At 39.6% G+C, this 23,453-nt stretch overlaps 2 protein-coding genes across 2 annotated transcripts in view; both read right to left on the reverse strand.

Moving 5' to 3' along the window:
- si:dkey-34e4.1 (carboxyl-terminal PDZ ligand of neuronal nitric oxide synthase protein) overlaps window positions 1-8,801 on the reverse strand; it is a 50,719-nt gene extending 41,918 nt beyond the window's left edge. Inside the window, exons 1-2 of the mRNA XM_051072813.1 lie at window positions 8,236-8,801; window positions 6,666-6,737 (exon numbers count right to left, since the gene is read on the reverse strand). Of these exons, the coding sequence (XP_050928770.1) occupies window positions 6,666-6,737; window positions 8,236-8,340 (177 nt within the window). The 5' untranslated portion in view covers window positions 8,341-8,801. The remainder of the gene's footprint in view (window positions 1-6,665; window positions 6,738-8,235) is intronic.
- Window positions 8,802-15,007: 6,206 nt separating this feature from the next.
- cacfd1 (calcium channel flower domain containing 1) lies at window positions 15,008-22,788 on the reverse strand. Its single transcript, XM_018662337.2, has 5 exons — window positions 22,144-22,788; window positions 19,506-19,578; window positions 18,236-18,361; window positions 17,903-18,010; window positions 15,008-17,460 (listed from the first exon to the last, which is right to left on the reverse strand). The coding sequence occupies exons 1-5, from the start codon at window positions 22,250-22,252 to the stop codon at window positions 17,370-17,372; spliced, it is 507 nt and encodes a 168-aa protein (XP_018517853.1). The 5' UTR covers window positions 22,253-22,788; the 3' UTR covers window positions 15,008-17,369.
- Window positions 22,789-23,453: the final 665 nt, after the last annotated feature.

Below are 23,453 nucleotides of genomic sequence, written 5' to 3' on the forward strand. Positions count from 1 at the left end.
TTGTTAGGACTGTTCAGATTTCTGGCTATGAGCTCCACAGGGTTGTTTGCACTGTAATGGAACTATAAGCTTGGATTTGCTGACATATTGCAATATCCCCAAATCGAGTAAAAATAACACTGCCTGATCTGAACATTGCTGATCTGGTTGAAAATGTCAACCCCAATCAATTGGTGTAACATTTGAATTTTAAGGACTTCTCTGACTTTTTCATCGAGACTGTCTGAGTCATACAAGTGTGCTTACATCTGTGTTGTGTTATTTTTAGAAAATAAAGATTTGAGTCTGGAAATATGACCACACACTAGATTTTCATTCCTCCAACGGATACAGAGAACCAAAAAGCCACAACTATGCCAACCTTGCGTGCTGAGCCTGCAGAGAGCAATGGTCAGGAAATGTGTATGAAGAAAATGTGCCTTCAGGCTCTGCAGCAGGATTGAGTTCATGGCTTTCGAGAATGTCTTTCTCTCAGGACGGAGCTTGTTTTGGGTTAGCGTGGGGGAGATCAGAGTATAGAAGACTTGACTAATTGTGATGCTGAAAGACCTGGCATAGCCTTAGGGCAGATGATGAAAGCAGAAGCCTGTGTGTTTGTGTATGCGTGCGACATGATGCTGGTAGTGGAAGCAGGGACCACTCACCACCTGTCTGTCCATCCATGTGAGCAAAGGCCTGCTGTCCCTTCAGTATATTTATCCCTCACACACACCAGAGTAGAAAAGAGGCAGAAACAAAGCAGAGAATAAAACAAAAAAACAATCAAACTCAAGTACACTGTAGGGCTGTCCCTTTTTATTCAAAAATATTACTTCTAACATGGGAAAGAAAATAAATATTAAATATGAGTATAAATATATTCATACTGTTTGAAGTAGTTTGCCATGTGGTCCAGCAGAGGGCATTCTAAAAATTCAATACCAGCCTGACACAATGCTGACCTATTGACCTATCAGCAAACTAACCTAATAAATACAAACGGAGGATGCTAGCACACAAGGCAGGGATAACTGAATAGTCATGCATGTGGAAATATTTAGATTTTTTTACAAAATTACCAACAAAGACAGGTCTGTGTACAACAAACAAAGTACTGTCTTTTTCTACAATGACAACAAATCTGAATGCTCACCAGCTAGCCTGTCACCAAAGTGAGGTAGGAGACGCGGACCAGACAAGAGTGGAGTGTTGATGCCTATTTAAAGGCCATCACTGGTAAGATAGCAAGCATGAGGAGTAAATCCATGTGTTTTTACCGTTGTTTCAACTTTGAGCCACATATTTGCACCACTGACTAACAACAAACTGTCTTGATAGTGCTGACCTTTAAGAGAACGGAGAGCCAGAGTGTCCCAAATGGAAGAAGCTATTATAGCTTAATAGCGGTGTTGCGCCATTCACATTTATTTAACCTCTGCTGTCGGATGCTCCACAAATGTTCACTTGCTAATTGTCAGTTAGAAACCAGCTAGCAAGCTGACTGAATGAAATGACATACAATCCTGAGAACAAAAGGTCAGGGGTGAGGAAAACCTGAGAAAACAGAAGAAAGCTTGTGGAGTTACTGTGACTCAGTGGTGCTAAAATGTTCTTGCCATCAAGTTTCTAGAACCACTAGACCGAGCTTTGACAGAGCAGATCATGCAAAGATATTCCTTTTAAACACTGATCATGGATTGTGACTTATTTTGAAATGACTATCAAGAAAAATGGAACCCCCAGATCTCTCTGGGCCTGGATAAACAAAGGGTGACTGCACTCTTTCAAAGCTGAGATCACATCTAATCCAGTACACATATGGGTCACGTACCATGCTCTTGTACATCTGCCATTAAGCTAGTATGAATACAAAGTGAAAACAATGCCCCCCATTATGTGTCATGCCTCCCTAAATACAGTCATATCCCATATTCACACAAGCGAATGCACACAGAATAACACCCAACCAACCGCCCCCACTTTGCTATAGATCTGTAACCCCCCTGGAGTTAAGCTGTGCTCTCATTTCTCTCTTGGTTTTCTGGGACATGCAGGGTGTGTAATTGTTCTTTAGGAATCGTTTATGTTGGGTTCTGCACTCCTGATCAGCTCTGCACAGTTGTGTTGTTAAGTCATCATCTGTGTTTAATCTAACTTTGGTTTTAGGCTGAGAGTGAAATGCCTCACTTGTGCATTACACACATGCATGGTCATATTGTTTGTGATGCTATCACTAATCTGTGTGTGTTTTGTGTGTTCCGCAGCCTTCAGGCAAGGCTAAGCATTCGTCATGGCCAGCTGCCAAAATCTGACCGTGAAAAATTGAGTGAAAGAATGAGAAAAACCGAAAAAGGATAACAAGGGGGAGTGAAATATGGACATCTCTGTCTTTCTCTGCTGGAAGTTGCGGAGTTTGGCTGCTGCCAAATCAGTTGACTGCTGCAGCAGTGTTGTGTGAATAAGTGACAGGTGGCCACATGAGCATGGAGAAGAGAAACAAGATGGTTAATAATGAACACACGTGCTTTGAAACACTGGTGCCTTAATCATGCTTGATGAATTTGGCAGCTGTAAAATCTCATGGGTTTTTATTGACAGAATCAAGCCCAGATCATAACTGGAGCATGCACTGCCAATATTTGTGTGCCAGTATTTACTTACTTACAATTATGGAACGCTCATTGCTTCTCAAAATCTATTAATTTTTTTTTTTTTTTTGTGTGTGTGTGTGTGTGTGTGTGTGTGTGTGTGTGTGCAGTTTGAGTAGAGTCTAAGACATAGCAAGCCCAAAAGCACACAAAGTAAAACTGAAGTAATGTTAAAATTTCTGTTGCACTCTCTGACAGGTCCAGAGTGGCTGTTTTCCCACTACATCCCTCTCAACATCCAAACATCTGCATCCTGACTGACAGTTCAGTGAGCTCTCAGAAGACTGACACAGACTCAGTGGACCCATACTGAGATGACAGGACCCAAAAAAAAGGGTTTGCTTCTCTGAAGTTTAAGATAAGGTTTGCTTCTCTCTCTCTCTTTCTCTCACACAGCTGACAGAGATCTTCTCACGAGATGTTCTGGACAGACACAGGGACAAATGTAGAGAGAGGGAAGCCATGTAATTTCCAGGGAGACTCTTGGCAGTCCGAAAGACGGGGCTGCATCCTGACGGATATGTGAGGGAGGCTTAAAATCCCATTAGAGACGATCAAAATTCAAAGGGAAGCATGCGTAGCCTGCCCTCAGCCTAAAAATCTATTCCTGTCAGCACTGAGTAGATAGCCCGAGATGGGCTAAATCGAGACAGTCTATTTTGGTAGGAGGAGAGTGAAGGGGATGGAAAGAAAACAAGCAGTGGAGGGAGGGGGGTTGGAAATGGGGGGGGGGGGGCAGAAACATGGACCGAGGTGAGGAGCAGAGAATAGCCTTCAACTTGTTTCCTTTTGTAGCAAGACAGTGGCCTCCTGTAAATAGTGCATGTTTGTTTCCCAAGGAAATTCCAGTGCATAGACACGTCCTTTTCTGAGGCGGTGAGCTGTGGATGACTACACCAAATCTCTCCATGTGGATGCAGCGACACCAGCCTTTGTCATTCAGCCTCGTTAATCGATTGAGGAGGTTGTTAAAAATGCGAGGAGTCTGCTATTATGGAGCAGTGGAGCTCACACACACATTCACACATAGAAACACACGTTTGAATGCACTTGCACACCGCCGGGGTGGTTTCTATGCCACTGGTCAAACTGAATGAAACAAATTCTTATAAACCAACACAGTAGGACCAGTCAGCCATAATGGGAAAAGGTTTAACAAAAAACTACTCTGAAAAGATCCACAGGATGCAAAACTGCATCTTTTCACTTTCTCGCTGGACTGGCAGGTGTGCGCGCGCGTTTGTAAAACGGCTGAAGACTTGACTCAACTAGCACAGCTCCTCTGCTCTGTCAAACCCAGATTTACTGTTTGCTCAGAGATGATCGGGCTGTGTTGTCTGCTCTACCCCTCTCTTCCCCTCTCGTGTTTGCTCCTGTTTTCTCACATTGACTGAGACTAAAGAGATTAGCTGAGGGAGATGAAACGACTATGGCTCTGCCAACCACCACGCAACCCCTCTCGATTCCAGGACTTCCTCCCAAGTCTTTCTCCCACTGCCATCAGTTCCTTCCTCACACTCTTTAATCACACTCAACTCCAGCAGAGTCTCTGCGCAGTCCCTCGGCTGAAGGGTTTGCGCTTTTTAAATTAAAGACCAGGCCTTTGCTTTTGTGAAAAGAGACGAGGAGAAAGTCAGGAGGGCCAGTCAATATCCATCTACACAAAGCTAATTACATTTGACTTGGCAACCAATCCTAAACACGCACGCCTGCCCTCTAAAACAGTCCATGTGTTTGCATTCACACAGTGTGGCACAGTGTGAGAGGATTCAGAAGTGCTTGGCACAAAAATTGGCTTTACCTTCCCATGTGTTTGAAACTGGGATGGCACAAACAGCACCAGCAATTCCATATAACTTAAAGGCAAGACCGAGTAACTTTTGAAAGAAGAAAAAACACTGAATCAAGCAGTGAAACAAGCAGTGATACACAGCCTCTGTCACTTCAATACATGATTTTACAGCTACAGCCTTACTTGGTCTGGTATGAACAGCTGGTGATAGCTAATGTTAGCTGTTGTCAGATAGCAGCCTCTAGATAGATACTGTGGTTTTGTAGCTGACATTACTGAAACAGTTCGCTGACATTATGACTTTTGCTTTTGTTGCAATACATGTTAGCATGACACAGATGAGTATTTTAATACTTTTTGGTTCAAAAATAAAGGAAGAATTATACACTGGGTCCACCTCTTTCTATTGATGCAGTCGAGCCACATTCTATGAACTAAATCTCTCTAATTGACTAATTTTATCTTGTTTGTTTAATCAGTACAAAAACTGAAAATTGTTGAACGACTCCTTTAAAATAAAGTCACTTCCTCAAACCCCTCAACTAAGAAAATGAAGTGAAATTTATTTTTCCATTATCTTGTGATTACTACTTGTTCCCACAGTGGTCACTGCTGAACAAATACTACAAATAATCTTGCTTTAACTGCAAAGATGACACAATAAGAGTCATCCAGCAGTCAGTGCAGTAACATAAGTCTATCTCTCTACTCACTGTTAGCAGAGATTGCATTAATTACACATGACAAATTAATAAATCAGAGGTTGTTTTTTTAATGGATCAGTGTTTCCTCTCCTGTTGACATTTGTCACTGGGGACTCTATAAAGCATCATCCTGCTTTATTCATTAGCCATTCAGAAACAAAGATATTCTATACAATAGGCTGAGAGCTACAGCCTTAATACACTAACTCATTCATTATTGATTCAAGGCTTTCATTGGACCTCAAGGGATCTTAACATAAAGGGACAAACCCAACATGTGAGCACACAGACTCAGACATAAATAAGTGTTCTCTATTTTTATTTCAGAGGAATAATGTTTTTCTTGTAGCAATTAAAAGCATCTTCTTCTCTGCCTGCCTGTACCTGCTCCTGTTTCATGCTCTGCCTCAGCCTGCAGCGTATCACCCTTAAGATCATGTTCACTTTACAACCTTACTGATTTATCAGTTTGGGAATCGCTACCTGCTCACTTAGCGCTCTCACACAGATACACACACTCATAGCTCTATAGACCTACTTCTGCAGATGGATTTAGGTCTGCCTCTCTAACACTGGGGTTCCACACAGTGTTACACTTAAAGCAACACAGCAGCAGTCACCTACAAACCCACTCTTTCACACTACAGAAGCCAAAACAAAGTAAGAGTCCTGAAAGCGAGCATGGGAGGATTCCCCAAAAAAGGTAAAGATGTTTGAATGTTGTGCCTCAAAATTCATGCATTTTTCAGAGGATAAATGCACATTATGGCTTTTTAGTGGCTCCAAAAATGAAATCACACATTTCCTCTCTGCATATTCACTCAGCCAGGGATAAGAGCCTTGTCGTGTCTGAACCAAGCTCGTCCAGTGAGTCACACTTAGATTACAGAACCACCCCGGCTGTCTGATACGGCTCTGTGTTAGCTTCTGGAGGAAAAGGCTGGCCTGCTGGGACAATAAGAGGGGGAAATGATTACATGATCCCCAGGCAAACACCACTGATATAGCTTAATGGAAAAAAAAAAACTATGAAATGAATAACATTGAGAAATGAAAGAAACCTAAATCTCAAAGGTTCATTTGTGAAATCCTAATAAACTATCAGCTCAACAGAGCCCGCCAATAATAAGCCACAAACTGACTCTCATCAAATGCAGCAATTGCATGCTCACACACTGTGCTCTTCAACTCTCACAGACATATTTAGAAAGGGCAAAGTACTATTCAGCAAAGACAGCCACACAATCCACCTCTCTCTTATTGCTTTTTTCCTCCCCTTTCTACAAAAATCATCCCTGCATCACATTCCCACGTCAGAAGTCGTGATCTGTTGTCCAGCCACTACGTGCGTCACTACACTCTCAATACAAATTTCACCTGACAGCAGGGCACTCTCTGTATTGTGTGTGATTACTCTGTTATTGTAAAGATAGTTTCTGTCTTCCATCATGGAGCAATCACAGCTGGACTGAAGATGAGTGTGTGTGTGTATGGGTGTGTGCGTATCCTTCTGGTTTTAAACACACTTGACATTGTATTTACCCTGATTCTCCTCATGGCTGCCACGATCTCCATCCGACTGTTGGGCCTGGGCACGTCGAGACTCCCCACGTACTGTGGCAAACAATCAGAAACATGAGATTGTTGATTGTCCAACACACCACAGCTGCACAATTAATCCTCCATAATCGCATGCGACAAACTCAGTGATATCATGAAATTAAATCAACCACTCCTGCTTAAATTCCTCAGCTATCCTCGCTGAGCACTGTGACCGATCACTGCCATCAAGTGTGCAGCTTCTCCGGCTCCATTTGCATTCACCAAAGTGCCACTAAGTAAACAGCGGCTCCCAGGGACCACCAGGAGTCCTTGGATCAGGCTGCAGCAAAATTAGGGATCATTTAGAAGACTTTTATTTTTAGACTTATAAGGCAAACACAATATGTGTTGGTAATCACTCTATACACTGGCATACAAAAAGAAAACAGTCAGACAAACTACCTAAACTGTAAAGTTGAAATAAGGCAACCACTGCTTCTCTATTTAGGGAAAAACTTGCAATGTCTTATTAATGAGTTGTTTGTGGCTTGGGTGTGTGCCGCTATATGTGTGTGGATGGATGCGTATTGAAGTGGCTGCGTGTCGACTCTCACGCCTTAGTATTGTGTTTATGTTTTTTTGCATATCCAACTAAAAAAAACATTTGCACCATGGATTTATAATATGATTGTGTTATATTGAGTTAGACCAACAAACTGGGATGAGCACGCTGCTTAATAAGCAGGTCTAATAAGACAGAAAAAGCACAATACAGGCTACCTGGTGATTGAACTTTGGACCAGCAACACTCCCTTTTCTACCACCATGCTCTCTGTTTCCTGATCAACCCCTAACATGAATTAAGAGCTTGTCAATGTGGTGCAAATAAGCTCAGACAACCCGGGAAAAAGTTACAGGCTGGTGTGTGTGAATCAGACCTGCAACTATTAGTCCAACAACAGAGGATTTATCTGCAAATATTCTGATGATTCAATTAGTTATTTGAGTCATTATCAGAGCAAAAGTGCCAAACGTGCTATATTTCAATTGGTCACTTTTTAATATGGAAAACTGTGGTGCCGAATTGTACTGATCTATAAGATCATGAAAACAGTAGTTGCAGTCAGTGAACAGGGTCACTAAAAACTGAGTACTGTCTAGCTGCTTTCCTAAAAGGTTAATAATTCAATGACTTGGGAAAACCTGACAGAACACTCAGTTCAGTTCACTTTTGAGCATCATAAACATGGACATCTACACCAGGTCTCAGTTATTATACCACAAACAAAATGTAAACTTTGTCTTTCCATTTGTGGAAATTCCACTTTGAGCAAATAAACTCCAATTCCTGTAACACACTTGCATTATTAAACCACATGTGTGTTTAAGGACACTACCCCATGTGTTCAAACTTAACGTTGGATCCCAGCTCAACGGGTCCAGTGCACCTGCCATTCCGCTCCAAAACAACACAATACAATTCAACTCTGAACGGGGCTGTGTGTGTGTGTGTGTGTGTGTGTGTGGTTAAACAGGGTCAAAATAAGGAGGAAAACTGTTTTTATTTTACCTTGGCTTGGAAGTAAATCCCGTGTTGATAAGCCTCCTCGTTGTGCAGCGGCACCCTCGAGTCCGCCACATCGTCCACCAGGTTGTACCTGTTCCTCGCGGGCATCGCGGGCTCCAACTAAAGATCCCGACACAAGGAAAACACCGCTCAACAAGTAAACAGGGAAACGTCGACTGTGTTAGAAACGCTACGATCCCATGTGTGTGTTCCGCGCGGCTCCAGGAGTGAGCTCCCTGTGGAAATGCAGTCCATTGTTGTTGCTTTGAGCTTCAAAGGTCCTGTCCTCAAGGGGGGACAGATTTAGGCGCCCCCACCTCCCCTCCCTTCCCTTCCTCCCCTCTCCCAGTGGTGACAATAATTGTTCTCAGATATGTTCTCAAACAGGCGTCTCGTAAAACCGCAGCAACGTGGAGGACGTCTGTTTTCCAAAGCCCCGGGGGAAATCCAGCGTAAAGAAGCGGCGGTTTCTCTCCGCAGGTGATGCTGCTTTGCCTGCTTTGCTCGCTGTGGGGTTTTTTTTTTTTAATCCAGTCCTGTTGGTGGCAACGCTGCACCCGCCTCTCTCTCTCTCTCTCTCTCTCTCTCTCTCTCTCTCTCTCTCTCTCTCTCTTTCTCTCTCCCTCTCCCTCCACAAAGCACAAAGCGAGTCCCTCATTGGAGCAAAGTTCCCAGGCATGATGCAACCCGGAGCTGGGAGGAAAGCCAGCAGACAAGTTAGTCCCCCCTCCCTTCTCTGGAGATGAAAATTTGACACAGTTATTCCAGAGAAGTGAATCTGTTTGTGAGAAGATCCTGCAGAAAAAAAAAAATCAGGAATGCAGGGATATATATTTTACTCAAGCACTTAAGTGCACGAGGGACTTGAACATTGCTTGACAAGGCTGGCACGTTCTCCTACTTGACACGCCATTATTATACTAAATATTGTTTTAAAAAATACATCCACATACTTTTTAATTACTACCCAAAAGTACATAAAACAATGAATATAGTTTCCTTTGATTCCACCACAACCAGCTACAACATAGAAGTACTGCTTATGATCCAGTGATATAACATTAGATGAATAATATAACATCCTGTATGATGAATAACTATGTTTGATACATTAAGTGTGTTTTCTTGTCACTATATGTTTGTATTTTTACTTATTATAATTTTACTTGTGTAATTTTTTTAATGTAGGACTTCTACTTGAAGTGAGTTTGTGTTATTGCTGCTTTTATTCATGTAAATTATCTGAGTAAATCTTGCACCATTGTCTGTCTCCATAAAAGGGCTAAATAGATGAATATTTGATCATGTCATATAACATTGCCTGAATAAAACAGCTTATTTTTTCATCCTCCCATCCAGGCTACATTATTTCTTATTGCCTAACACACTTATTCTACTGTAGGCAATGAGCCTTGGGCTATTTTTCTCACCATAAAAGAAATATTTCAAGTTGTATTTTGCTCTTCAGGGGTACATTACAGAGTCCTGGATGCTGACCAAATGGCTGAGATTCATCACACAAACCTCATTTGGTCATTTCCATCGTCCTTGGAGTTTTCTCACAGGAGCCTGACGAGTCTGTTAGTAGATAACAAGAGTTCAATCACTAAACAGCCATTTTTACCTGCACGACAAATTGTTTTGATGACTGTAAAATGGCATCTCTGTTCAGATGGTAAATGGCTGTTTGCTGGCAATAAAGTGGAAATGATGGAGTGTTGATTCTCATGATGCTTGGCCTTTATCAAGCCTCCAAACCCTCCTGCCGGGTTTTTGTCATATTACTGCTGCCACTGCATCACAGGTTCATTCACTATACAGAGTGTCCTCCCTTTGTACTACAAGTAGTAATGACACATAACATAATTAATCAAATGCTATGTTAAATGCTTAATTAAAACTGGGATCTATTACTGAAATGATGCTATGGCGCCCCCTGTTGGTTGCTTACTGTAAATTACTGCAGTTAAAAAGCCTTTAAAAAAATAAATAAAAAAACATGTTTCCAGATGTGTTTTAAGATTAATAAGAAAAGTCTTTGTCCATACTTGGACTTGCACTTTAGAGACAGCAGCAGATGCACTTAATATCAGACTAATCCCTGAAAATAAAATGAATTATGATCTATTAATGTGACAAAAGGTCAGTCAGGTGCCACAGCTAAATCCCACTTCTCTACACTCAAAGGGCAAGATATTAAGATCGAAAAATAATATGGTTTATAGGTGAGGAAAAAAATGCCTCTAGCCAACACAAGGGAGTGATAATGCTGACATAATTCAGGTTTAATTAAATAGAGAGAGGTGGTCATTATCATTTTTTATTAATTAATTAAACAGGCATTAACTACCAGTAAAAACCTCTAAAATGGCCTTTAACCTTAAAACATTCTGTCCACGTGTGAGGTCAGTCTCACAGGCATTGATTTAATACTGCTTGTGGTGATGTATACAGACTATGTGACTTGCGTGCAATGTAACAATACAACTGAGCAAGCGTCAGCCATCCACACAAAAGAATCCAAGAAAGAGAAGAGAAGAGATTTTTTTGTTGACATGTCCATGAGTAAAAGGATATGCAGGGGAAACATCAATAAAATTAAAACAAAGAGAAGCAGAAAATAAAAGTCACAACAAATAATTATCTAGCTACAGCACATTCATGGAAATAGGAGGAGACAGCTAGCCTATTTCAAAATCCACTTCTCACTATTCAATGTGATATCTTCCATACAAACTACAATAACCACCTCATGGTTGTATGCCTCTGCCAACCAGTCCAGGTACAGTTAAGTAGTGTGTAAATGCTTGAGTTGTGGCCAACAACATGTTTTGCGCAGACACAATGACCTTGACCTTTGTCTTTTTCATCACCAGAATCTAATTAGTTCATTGCTGAGACCAAATGGCAGTTCTTGCAAAATTTTAAGGAATTCCCTCAAGATGGGGTTGAGATATCGCAAGCGAACATTTGTGCCAGGTATTCCTTTGCAACATTACTGAGATATCATGTTCACAAGAACTGCCTCTTGGCTTTGAGCAGATGCCAGGTTGCCAAGTCCCAGAATGCAAATAGCTTCTTTCCCAAAATGTCAGAACATACCTTTAAGGTCAGACTTTGAGTTTGTTTTGATTTTACGCATAAACATGAGGCTACAGGATGAGATTTGAGCTGATTTAACCTTTTTGTCCACTGACAGGAGCTTTTTGAAATGTTGATTGTATTATATTGTATTAATATTGTATGTTTTGTATTCATGGTCATTTATATTTCTCTCTACATCTTTGTAAAAACTCATTTTCATATGTATTTATGGTAATTTGTAAGTCACATGACAGCTCAATAGACTGTTTATAAGGAAACCACCACAGACACCATCTTGGTGAGGGCAAGACAGCTGGAAACATCTGGAATTTGTGTCCAATACAGTTTGTCACAGCATTTAAATGTTGTCTAAACAAAATATGGCATTCAATTTTCTGCATTTAAAATCACTGATACGCTGCAGCTTTTATTAATGATGCCAGACAGTCATGGAAAACATGACTGATGATAAGAGACTGGGTGTCATTTATCTATTCGCAGTGGCAAGCGAGAGATTTCCATCTGCTCTTAACAGTGTTATGTTGCATTTATCTCTACTGCAGTGAAGTCAGACGGTTCACAGCTGCTACAAAGAAAAACCACAGAAAAGAGGCAGCCTGTGAGTTCAGTAGTATTTACAGAAAACAGAGGGAAAAAAGAGAACGCCTCTATTCCCATACAGGTGGAATCTGGGAAGTGTGAAGGGAGGTGTGGGGTGGGGTGGAGGAGCTACTTCATCGCTGCACGTCTCATACATCACTCAGTCTAGAAAATTGATTTATGACAACTGGAGCCTTCAAACAGAGATACCAAGCAACTTTAAAGAATGCCAAGTAATGATATTCAGGCAGGATTGCAATAGACACCGTAACATGACTCAAGTAATATTTGTGAATGATACAGTAAAACTGACTGTTAAAGATATAATAGATATTATATCCTTAGTGAGGTTAGGTTCCTGGCATGTCATGTTAGACTGATTTATGCTACGTTTCATCACTATGAACAAGTCTTGCTTTAGATCTAAACAATCAATCAAAACACACAATGGTATATAAACAAAATTTGAGGAATTGCAAACCTTAGGTGACCTGGATTTTTATGATGAGACTGTAATTTTATGAAGAATTCTGCAGCTCTTGTGACCTGAAATCCTCTTTCAAATGGTGTGCTTTGATCATTAATAAAAGTTTAAAAAAAAAAATGAAAGAAAATTCTTGACACCAATAAGTATAAACCTTTAAGAAGATTGTGATGGTACTCTGACTTGTGCACTGCTTCACTTACTTAAAAGAATTTGCCATTTCTGTATGCTGTATAGGTGATTTATTCCAGAAAATATGTGAATGATTTTTCTTTATGAGTGATTGACCCATAGTAGAGAAGCTATTTTAATGAGCACATCAAGCAGCTTCATTCTCAAACATACTCAGGAAACATAGGCATTGGGTGTAATTATTCATACTGTAATTAGTAATGGTCCTATGCATGACAAACATGAAGCTATTACTTTAATTCATGTCCCTTTGTTGTTCTTGTTGTCTTAGTCCAAAATGCTGTTTCCCAGCAGCCTTTACACACTTTTTTTCTGACAAGAAAAAAATATCAGAATGCAAATAAATGCAGTCCGGTTCCAGTAATCACAGGTCTGGTCTCAAGTGTCATTCATGTCACAAACACTGTTTCATGTGCAGAGGGAAGACTAAATGTTGAAAGCACGCCTTCCTCTGAAGCAGGTTCATCACAATTACAAACACTGTGGGTCACATTAGGTTGAATGGCAATGAGAAATATTTATAGCCTATAAAAGAGATCATCACTTTGATATGCAGCACAAGACAACGAACAGAGAGGCCAAAGCATTGCACAGGTCGCAGGTGCCTTGTTTAATTGTGCTTTGCTGGTTGATGTGTGTGCAGAGTTTGATATGAGAAGGACTTTCCCTGTCCTCACTATAAATCTAAGATTGACATGTGGATGTACTGGAGTTACAGTGGCAAGAAAAAGTATGTGAACCTTTTGGAATTTCATGGTTTTCTACATTAATTTGTCATAAAATGTGATCTGATCTTCATCTAAGTCAAGGGTATTGACAAATATAATGTGCCTAAAATAACAGCACAATTTTATTTATTTATTTATTTATTTATATCTTTCATGTCTTTATTGAACATTCAAAATCATAGTGGAAAAAGTAAGTGAACCCTTGGAATTAATAGCTGGTTCACCCCCCTTTTAACAGCAGTAACCTCAACCAGGCGCTTCCTGTAGCTGTGGATCAGACCTGCACATCGTTCAGGAGAAATTTTAGCTGCTTTAGCTCTGTCATATTCTTTGGACATCTCATGTGTATCTCTCTTCAAGTCATTCCATAGCATCTCTATTGGATTGAAGTCTGGGCTCTGACTTGGCCACTCCAAAAGGCAGATTTTGTTTTTCTGAAGCCATTCTGTTGTGGACTTGCTCCGGTGTTTTGGATCATGATCCTGTTGCATCACCCAACCTCTACAGAGTTTCTGCTGACGTACAGACATTCTCACATTATCCTGAAGAATTTTTTGATACACTTGGGAATTCATCTTCCCGTCAATGATTGCAAGCTGGCCAGGCCTGATGTAGCAAAGCAGGCCCAAATCATGTTTCCTCCACCATACTTTACAGTTGGGATGATGTTTTCATGATGATATACAGTGCCCTTTTCACACCAGATGTCATGCTGCGTGTTCTTTCCAAATAGTTTCAATTTTAGTTTTATCAGTCCACAAAACATTTTGCCAATACCACTGTGGAGTCTCAATGTGCTCTTTCGCAAACTTCAGGCATGCAGCAATGTTCTTTTTAGTAAGTCCTTTGTGGTGTCCTGCCATAGACACCCTGCTTGTTCAATGTTTTAAGTACTGTAGACTCATGAACACAGATGTTAGCCAGCTCCAATGAATCTTTGGCTGTCACTCAGGGTTGTTTCTTTACCTCATTGATCAGTCTTCTTGTGCTCTTGGGGTCATTTTGACTGGGTGCCCACTTCTTGGTTGAGTAGCCACATTCCCAAAGTGTCTCCATTTGTTGATGTTTGCCTAATAGTAGACTGGTGAATTTCGAAAGTCTTTGAAATTACTTGATAACCCTTTCCAGCTTTATGTAAATCAACAATTCTTGATCGTAGATCCTCTGAAAGCTCTTCTTGGCGAGGCATGGCTCACATAAGCGTATTCTTCTTGTGCAGAGCAAACTCAAAAAGTTTGAGTGGCTTTTATCAGTCAAAGTAGCTCTAGTCCACACCTCCAAACTCATTTTCTTAACAAGACTCCAGGTATGCTAACACCTGACTCCAATTAGCTTTTTTGAGGTCATTAATTCAAGGGTTCACATACTTTTTCCACTAGCACTATGAGGTTTTTATGGTTGCTCTCAATAAAAACATGAAAGGTCAGATTTTTTTTGTGTTATTATTTTAGGCACATTACATTTGTCAATACCCTCGACTTAGATGAAGATCAGACCACATTTTATGACAAATTAATGCAGAAAACCATGAAATTCCAAAAGGTTTGCATACTTTTTCTTGCCACTATATATGTAACATCTTATTGGAAACAAAGTGTTGTCCTGTATGCAACAGGGATGATGAAGAAACTTGAAACCTAACATGAACTAAATATATTCAAAACATAATAAGCCAACACCATGGTAGTAGAAGCAAGTTTGTTTAATTCACTAATTTGTAACAGGATCAGGATTCACATCACGACACACATTATACACATACCCCTCACAGCGGAGGACACTCAACACCTGCAGGTGTAGAATCAGTCAATTCATAGAAGTTCTGGATGCATGTCATATAATAAAATAAAACTTGGAGGTGTGGATGGATAGCTTTGGACAAGGAAAGCAGTGTTTTCACATCACAGTCAAACTGTATAGGAGTGTGTAGTTTCAGACTGTAGCATATCGCTGGTGTGTATGTAGTGTTTCACTACTTGTGAGCACTGGTTGTGAATGCCTCACAAATGCTATTCCATTGGCTCTGGTACAGTGATTTCATAAGAGCCATGCTTATGCTAGCTACCATATATCTATGATCTATGCATACACTACTTTATTAACTGTATCTGTACGCTGTGCATTGTTAAGTATGACACCTGAGAGCTGGTGGTAATGTGTGAATAATCCACCCAGTCACTGACCAGCTAGTAACAGACGTAAGACATAAACAGCTGTAAGAGGTATGCGTAAACAGTTATTCCCAAAGCATCCTTATTACAGATGACAAAACAGAGGCAAGGCAACAAAACAACACAAACACAAACTGTATATTGCTGACCACTGCATACCTCATTTGACTGACAAAGGCAAGATGTGGCTCTGATGACTGTGTGGGATACAGACCAATTAGTCCCTGAATCAAGACACTTCCCCTCATTAAAATTTAATGGGTTTTGGTAGAGTAATGTACTAATTAAGACTTATAATAAACACAGAATATATTCAGTGACTGAAAAAAAATAAACTTACAACATTGTTTCAAAATGGAGGGAGACTAAGTAAGCGCACATTCCAGTTTTTCAGTACATAATGTACCACAAAATCTGCAGCCACAACTTGGCTGCTGGCTGCTCAAACATGAGGAACCGTACGTAAACAAGCAGACCAATGCACTGAAAGCTTTTAATAAGATTCCACCTTTATCCATGCTACCAAAAGTTTAGTGCAGGAGCTTTAACTGAGCTTAAAAATGAACATATGAAAGCAAAAAAACAACTAAAAATCTAAAAGTCTATCTTTGGGTATACCAGATACATTCCCCAATTTTAAACACACCCATAATGCCTCAAATCTACATTTATAAATGCATTCAGGCTGCAGTTCAGAGTTGCATGTGCAGAATAGGTGTGATACTGTCACACAAAATCACTCAGTTTATATTCATATTTCAGACTTGTAATTTGCATGAAGCACCTGTCAAACACATAGTGCTGGATTTTCCAGAGTAATTCCAAAGATCTTTCAGCAAGCACAATACTTCTCTTTGGATGAAAGTAAATTCTACTTCAAGCTTCAACCTTAACCGTGTACTTAACGATCATCACAAATATCCTTACCAGCAGAAACTGTTTCGAGGCTGTCCAGACACCCAAAAGCAGTCCGGATGAGGTCAGATTTAATGACATAGAAAGAGGGAAACAAATACTTATGGTAACACTTTTGGTTATAGATTTGCGTTGTAATCGTCAGTCTGAAAGATTTAAAAAACGAAAAAAAATCAGGCAGTTTCTTTCAACAAAAATAGATATGTAATAACTGGATATTATTCTACTGGCTGCTAAATCTGCATTAAATTAGGATTCCAATACAAAAACAGATTTTCTCTTCTATTAGGCTGTTTCCATCAAAGGAACATTCCCAGACCTTTTGATATGACGCATTTATACTTTCACATACATTAAATGCAGATGGTCTGTGTCGAATGTAAACCCAATGGCCCCAAACTTCACAATGCCCATGGATTACTGACTTATCTTCACCTACTGCACTCTCTAAGTCAGACAACTCTGAATCACAGCCTTGCAGTCATAGTGAATAACCTGAAGTCAGTTATGTACATTTTACAATCACATTAATTTCTGTTCAGATTTCCTGAAAGGCGTCTGGACTATAAACACGTACCTCACATTTTTCCTGCAAAGAGGGTTTACAACTAACAGCAGCAACAAACAACAAAGGGAAACAAATAATAAATAGAAACCATAAGAAGAATTAAAAATGTAAAAACAAAACTTAAAATCTATGGTATCATGTCAAGGAATCACCCCATTTACACACCAGGTACCAAATAATGGACTGAATCCAACATCAATCTGTTTGGATGCTGTTAGGTCAGGACAAGAAGAATGCAGCAGTTAAATAAATAAACTTGGTACCATTGTTATGTAGTGACAGAAATGATAGTGAGGGAGGGAAGATGCAGGAAGAGGTAGGATGGGTGGAGGCCAGGAACTGAAGAAAGAGCTGAGGAAAACAAAGGAGGAGGAGGATGAGGTGAGGCAGATTCCTCACTCCGGAGCACCATTTGTCGTCCCTGCCATCCTCTCTTCGTCCCCCTGTTTCTGATGCTGCAGTCTGGCATAAGTCACCGCGTCTCCCCTGAGAGAGAGAGAGGAGAGGAAGACAGGATGCGAGAGAAGGATGGTAATAAAAAGATGTGAGGAGGGAGAGAGGTGAGTAGAAAGAAACAAAAAGCAGGTGTGACAGGGGAAGATGACAATGTTAATTGCAAGGTTATTACCCAGCTGACCTTGTCAAAAGTTAATTTGCATGAATATAGAGCCTCATTAGAATTGTTAGAACTTCCACGCATTAAAATAAAAATCTTGTTAACTGATTATAATGTAGCGTACTGCATTTAATATGAGAGCCTGTTATAATGTCACATTTTAGAAGAGTGTTTTAAAGTGAGACATAAAGAGAATGAGTAATTGTAAAATTGCTGTACTGCATAAGTTTTATTCATACAGATACTGATTAAATTATATAAACTAGCAAAAATATGTTATTACATGTTACCAACTACTACCGGACATCTTACTTTTTGCCTAAAGATGCAAGGCCGTACAGAACTCCTGTAGCAAAGGCGATGGCATTCCCAAACAAGGTTGTAAAGGAGAAACTCAAGAATACGGGAAACAGAGCCATCCTGAAAATTTGCAACCGAAGAGGACAGCCAACAAGAGACAAAAACAAAAGTCAGTAAATCATATGAGGTACATGCTGTAGATAAAGGAACCACATTCCCACATGTCTGACAGCTTATGCAATGTTAATAACTATCAGAAATTCACATTCCAAAAATTTAATTTTTCATATAGTTCAGCACAGTCTCCAATGACATAAACTGTGTGCAATACATAGTTGTTCTCACCCACAGTAGAAGAAGGCTTTCTGCCAGGGTTTGAGTTTGTCTGCACGGGCTGCCACTGCATTAGCAAACTCTATGAACTGGCAACAGAATGGGACTTCACACAGGAACAGCACGAAGGCATTCAACCTTGAGACAGGAGGAGAGGACAAAAAAAAAAAAAGAAAAAAAAGAAATTATCTTGTGCACTTCCATCTCTGACACTTTACAACTGTGGCTCAAACGATGGTGGTCTGGAGAGACTTAGAGAGATTTAGAGAAGAATAGTGTCTGTCATAATTTAAGGTAACAACTTGGGCTTGGGCTGTGCTCTTGCTCGTGTTTACTGTCAAATTACTGTCAGTTGTTTTAACCATTAACTGCTTAGTCCATAAATGTCGGAAAATGTTGAAAAATCTCTCACAGTTTCCAAAAGCCCAAGGTGATGTCTCATCTGAATAACAGTCTTTAACTAAAACATACATGCAAAGAACATGCCGTGGCTCTAGGACTGCAACTAAAGATCATTTTCTCTACAGATCAACTTCATGGTTATGTTTTCAATGAACTGGATTGTGTAAAACAATTTTCAGTGACAGTGAAAAAGGTCCATTGTTCATGGCCATTTCCCAGTGTCCAAGAAGTGTTCAATTGTCTTGATTCATCTATTCAACAGTCCAATATCCCAAATATTTAATTTATTACAAAGAACAGATGCAAAGTCTTAGATTTCACAATCTCTTGACTGGAATTTTCATTCATCAATCTTTCAGAACTTTCATTAAACTGGTGATGCAAACAGTTTCCTGCAGGCCAGAAAAACAAACCATCTGTGGCTTTTTCAGGGCATGTTCTAAAAAGTCATATTTAAAATCCAAAACAAATCAGTGCAGCCTTTCGCACCATGTGTTCATGCCAACAAGTCCTCTCCAACTCATTGTCATTTGAGCAGTGCTGCAGGTGTGGCTATGAGGCTACATGGAACTACTATTTACTATCCATTAAGATAATACTGTACAAATAAAGGAATGTAAATGAACAGGTAATACAAGCACATAATGCGTGAGATGCATGTATTACCAAAACTGGAAATCTGCAAAATAAAGCTCCGATGGATCTTAAATGAATAAACAAAGACTTGGTGACTATTATCACCTAAATCAAGTGGTTTTATGTGTATTGTTTTTGCTCCTGTGTACCAGCAGCATATTAAAATGTTTAGGGCTTATGGAAAATGAATTAGTTAATGTATACATGATACATTGAAGTAAGTGTAACAGTGTTAAAGACTTACACCATCCACACTCCGGCAGCAATGTTTAAAGGGTTCACAGTGACACAGTTCCACACTCCTGAGACGGCACAGGCTGCATGATTTGGACAGAACAAAAGATAAAGTAAAAGGGCTGATATGTCATTAGATATTAGGCACTCCACTGCAACACTGCAATTTCCCTTTGGGATTATTAAAGTACTCTATCAATCTACTGCTGTGTTATTTATGAATTATCTTGAATGAAAGAATAGATATTAAAATTAAAGATGTGACTGTTAAGAGACCCTGTTCAATCACTTCTATATTCATGACCATGATAACTACAAATTCATGTTTCATGTATATCCTGGGACTGCTTGGTTAGTTAATGACTGGCTGTACATCATATACAACACAAGAAAATCAGCAATGTGGAACATATGGACCATGTACAGTATGTAGATGTAAATGGACCACAAACAAACAAACAGACAGACAGACAGACACACACACACACACACACACAAATGTCCTTTCAAGAGCAGCACATTACTCTCATTACAATTTGGCTTTACACTGCATTACATAAAAAGCACTTTGGAAACACATCTGAAAAACACAAACAAAATGATGGAATCCAGCACTCACATCTAGATGTTAAAGCTATTATGAAACATGCTTGGCCTGAAAATTAATTACCCATTTCTAATCTGAAACACCAATTACCACCATGTCAAAATCAAAGCAGGTTACATTTTTCACGTACAAGATCATTTGTTTCAGAAAGATTCCTCTAATGATAATTTTGGATAATTTCAGCAGAGGCATTTTTAGCATTTGCCATGACTGTGGCTTGTGTTGAAGCTTTCATCACTTATTGCACTGTAGAGCTTTCATACCTGTGTAGACTGTGGGGAGTGCTGCTCTACACACAAAGCTGATAGAACTGCTTATATCCAATGTCTGACTATCCATTGTCTGAAATACGTGTATACTGCAATATGAGATGAGCTGCAGGTATATTAAGCAGCACAAGCTAATAGGTGAGTAGACCACTGATGGTGTGTTCAGAGGTTGTGGGTTCTGAAATAATGTGTGATATGAGAAAATCACACATTGTAGAAGTGTGTCAGCTAATATAATTAACACATCAGCTACAAATTAATTAACAATGTCAGTCCTAGAGGTATAAAAAAAGAATAATTATCAGTTGTATTCACACTGATATAACACAATCAACCACAAAAAAGCATGAGAGTATGCTTACAGCTGATTTTGAGTATGTAACTAAACTTATTATTATTTGGATGTGTGTACAATGAAATCATCTGATATGGCAACATAGCACTTGGGCTGAAAGTGACTAAAATACTCCCTTTCAAATGCAGAATCTACAAATGGTTTATTTTTCCAGCCAACAGTCCATTAGTGGTGAAAACTGTATCAAAATCACTTTTCTGTCGATCACCTAATTGATTTATCAACTAATTTAGGGCTGCAACTGCTGATTATTTTAATTATCAATCAGTCTGGTGATTATTTTCTCCATTAATCAATGAATCCTTGAATGAAATGATAAACAACAGTGAAAATGGCTATGGGGATGTTTTCAATTATTTTGTTTTGTCTGATTGACATGATTTGAGATGCTGGAACCAGATCATTTTCAACATTTTTGATTGAAAAACTGAAAAATGACAAACAATATTCATTTATAATCAAAAAAGCTGCTGATTTGTTTTTGTCAATCCACTAATTGATAAACCAACTGAATGTTACAACTCTAGAACAGAGCTTCCTGTGCTTCCTGTCAAAATGTTACATTTCTCACATTCAAATCACAATAGTAACTCACAAGCATTCTGTAATTCTATAGATTGAAGCAGAGACTCCAGAGTGATTTAATAGGGTAAATATGCCTGATGTCTATCTGCACTGCAGGCCAGACAAGCCCACAATGTCACAAACAGTGAAGGAACTATGTAGTATATCCTGCTCCTTTAGACCATCCAGCCTTCTTAATAATACAGAGCCCATTGAATATGCAGTGCCCCAGTTGGTTAATGTGATACAGGCACTGTGACTCTGGTGTCACTGTGAAGGAGAGAAGGATAGAGGGAGAGGCAGGAAGGCTGCAATGCTGCTGGAAAACTGCAAAGCCAGCAGTACAAATCACTTCTGTCTCACGCTGAACTCCTGAAGGGAGGAGTCCAAGCACCTGCTGTGGACGTATTCATATCATAAAGTTAATTTAGGAATAACAAGCTGTTACGGCATGAGCTAACCAGGCAAACCAGCCAGACGGTGCCCCGGCAGTAGCTGCAGCAGCGAAGGGGACAATGGGCTGTGACAAAGCTTTTGTCTAGCCTGGTTGAACAACTTAAGTGAGATATACACAGTCAAATACATGTTGTTGTTTTTTTTAAATAGTAGTGTGATGCCCCCATTCTTCTGTCTCTTCTCAGAACCCTTATAACTATACGGGGTCTACATAATAAACCTTATTAATTATATGTCACTATTAATACCTGTCACAGAAAACAGCACAAACTAATTGTCATGGAAAACTGGCACACGGCACAATTAAATGCTTTATTCACAATACATGTATGGTTTGTATAACCTATTTTATTTACTTATCAAATGACAAAGCAATTCGACTTTGACAACTACTTACATATTCCTCCCAAAACCCCGGCTATTTTGCAGAGCCATCGGTACCACCATGTCATGCCATCATCCTCCGGAGCGGCTTTAGTGGACGCTGCAGTCTCCTCAGAGCTCATTGTGTCTTTCTAGCTATGTTAGCTAAAGCTACCCAAAGCCAGTATTTACAGATGTCAGTCTGGGACCACCTAACAATAGCTACGTAAAGTTGGCTAGTCTCAACAAACTAACTGCTAACTTGCTTATTGCGACACAACAGTCCCTTTTCGTAATGTCAGACGTAATTTCGAGGATTAAATATTAATTTAAAATATTTTCTTTCCTTTGTTTGTTCCCGTTGTTTGCTGTTTGATTTTACCAGCAGCTTTTCACACGGCTTCCCCCGTCAGTGAGTGCCTGCTAACCGGCTAGCTGATGCTAAAAAGCACAGCCACCAGCTGCCACTAGGAGTGGATACCACCGCTGCATCAGGCCTCAACTCTTCAGCAGTCTTGTAAATTGACAAAAACTATCCTTAGCACGCTTCCCGGTGACTTACAACTACACAATTTCCACCTGGTTTTATTTGGGTCCGACTAGCCTCTCCGTTGTTCTCCTCCCTAACTACTCCGTAGGTGTAAGCAGTGCATTGTGGGAGGGATTTCATGTGCGTCATGGTTTGTTTACATGGGTCCCGATTATCAGCAGAGGGTGCAATGAATTTTCACTACACATTTGTGCTGATCACAGATGAAATCCTTATGAGCGGCATGTCTGCTAATTTGAATAATTTCATATTAATACAAAAAACGACTTGCCAAGTGTGGCCTCAGGTTGGTAAAACAGAAAAAAGCCTGACTTTTTTTTCCCTTTACCACCAATAAGTTAAATCATGACAAAAATTATTAGAAACTTCTATTTATCTTCCATCAAGCCATATTCGGTCCTGCCATAAATTAGATCAAATATCTATTGTGCAAATGCACATTTCCATCTGAAGGTATTTCCAGATTTCTTCCAGACTCTGACCATCTGGCTGATAATATTCTGTTCATTGCACAATTAAACAGATTTCAAACCTGTCTCCTAAGCTCCAACTATGCCCTTTCCTATAAAGATAGCTGAAAATTACCTATCTCCTTGCTTATTTTGTATAATACAAGAACATGTCGGAACATGTTATTTTGTATAAAAATGTATATGTAATGTGACACCTATAAAAACAAATATGACTGATAATAAAACTTGGTTCCATGTCATACAAATTAAGAACATATATGTAATTTCTGACAACCATATTCATCTCAATAAGGAAACAGTGGAGCAACTTAAAAATGCGTG

Source organism: Lates calcarifer, linkage group LG9 (genome assembly GCF_001640805.2).
Source record: "Lates calcarifer isolate ASB-BC8 linkage group LG9, TLL_Latcal_v3, whole genome shotgun sequence".
Taxonomy (NCBI): domain Eukaryota; kingdom Metazoa; phylum Chordata; class Actinopteri; family Centropomidae; genus Lates; species Lates calcarifer.

Bases quoted from the DNA above. Each gene is read 5' to 3' on its own strand.
- cacfd1 (XM_018662337.2), bottom strand. From the start codon at position 22,252: ATGAGCTCTGAGGAGACTGCAGCGTCCACTAAAGCCGCTCCGGAGGAT. The intron at 19,579-22,143 runs GTAAGTAGTTGT...CAAATCATGCAG, and splicing joins CGGGGTTTTGGGAGGAATAT to CCTGTGCCGTCTCAGGAGTG. The intron at 18,362-19,505 runs GTAAGTCTTTAA...TCCTGTCTCAAG, and splicing joins GCTGCCGGAGTGTGGATGGT to GTTGAATGCCTTCGTGCTGT.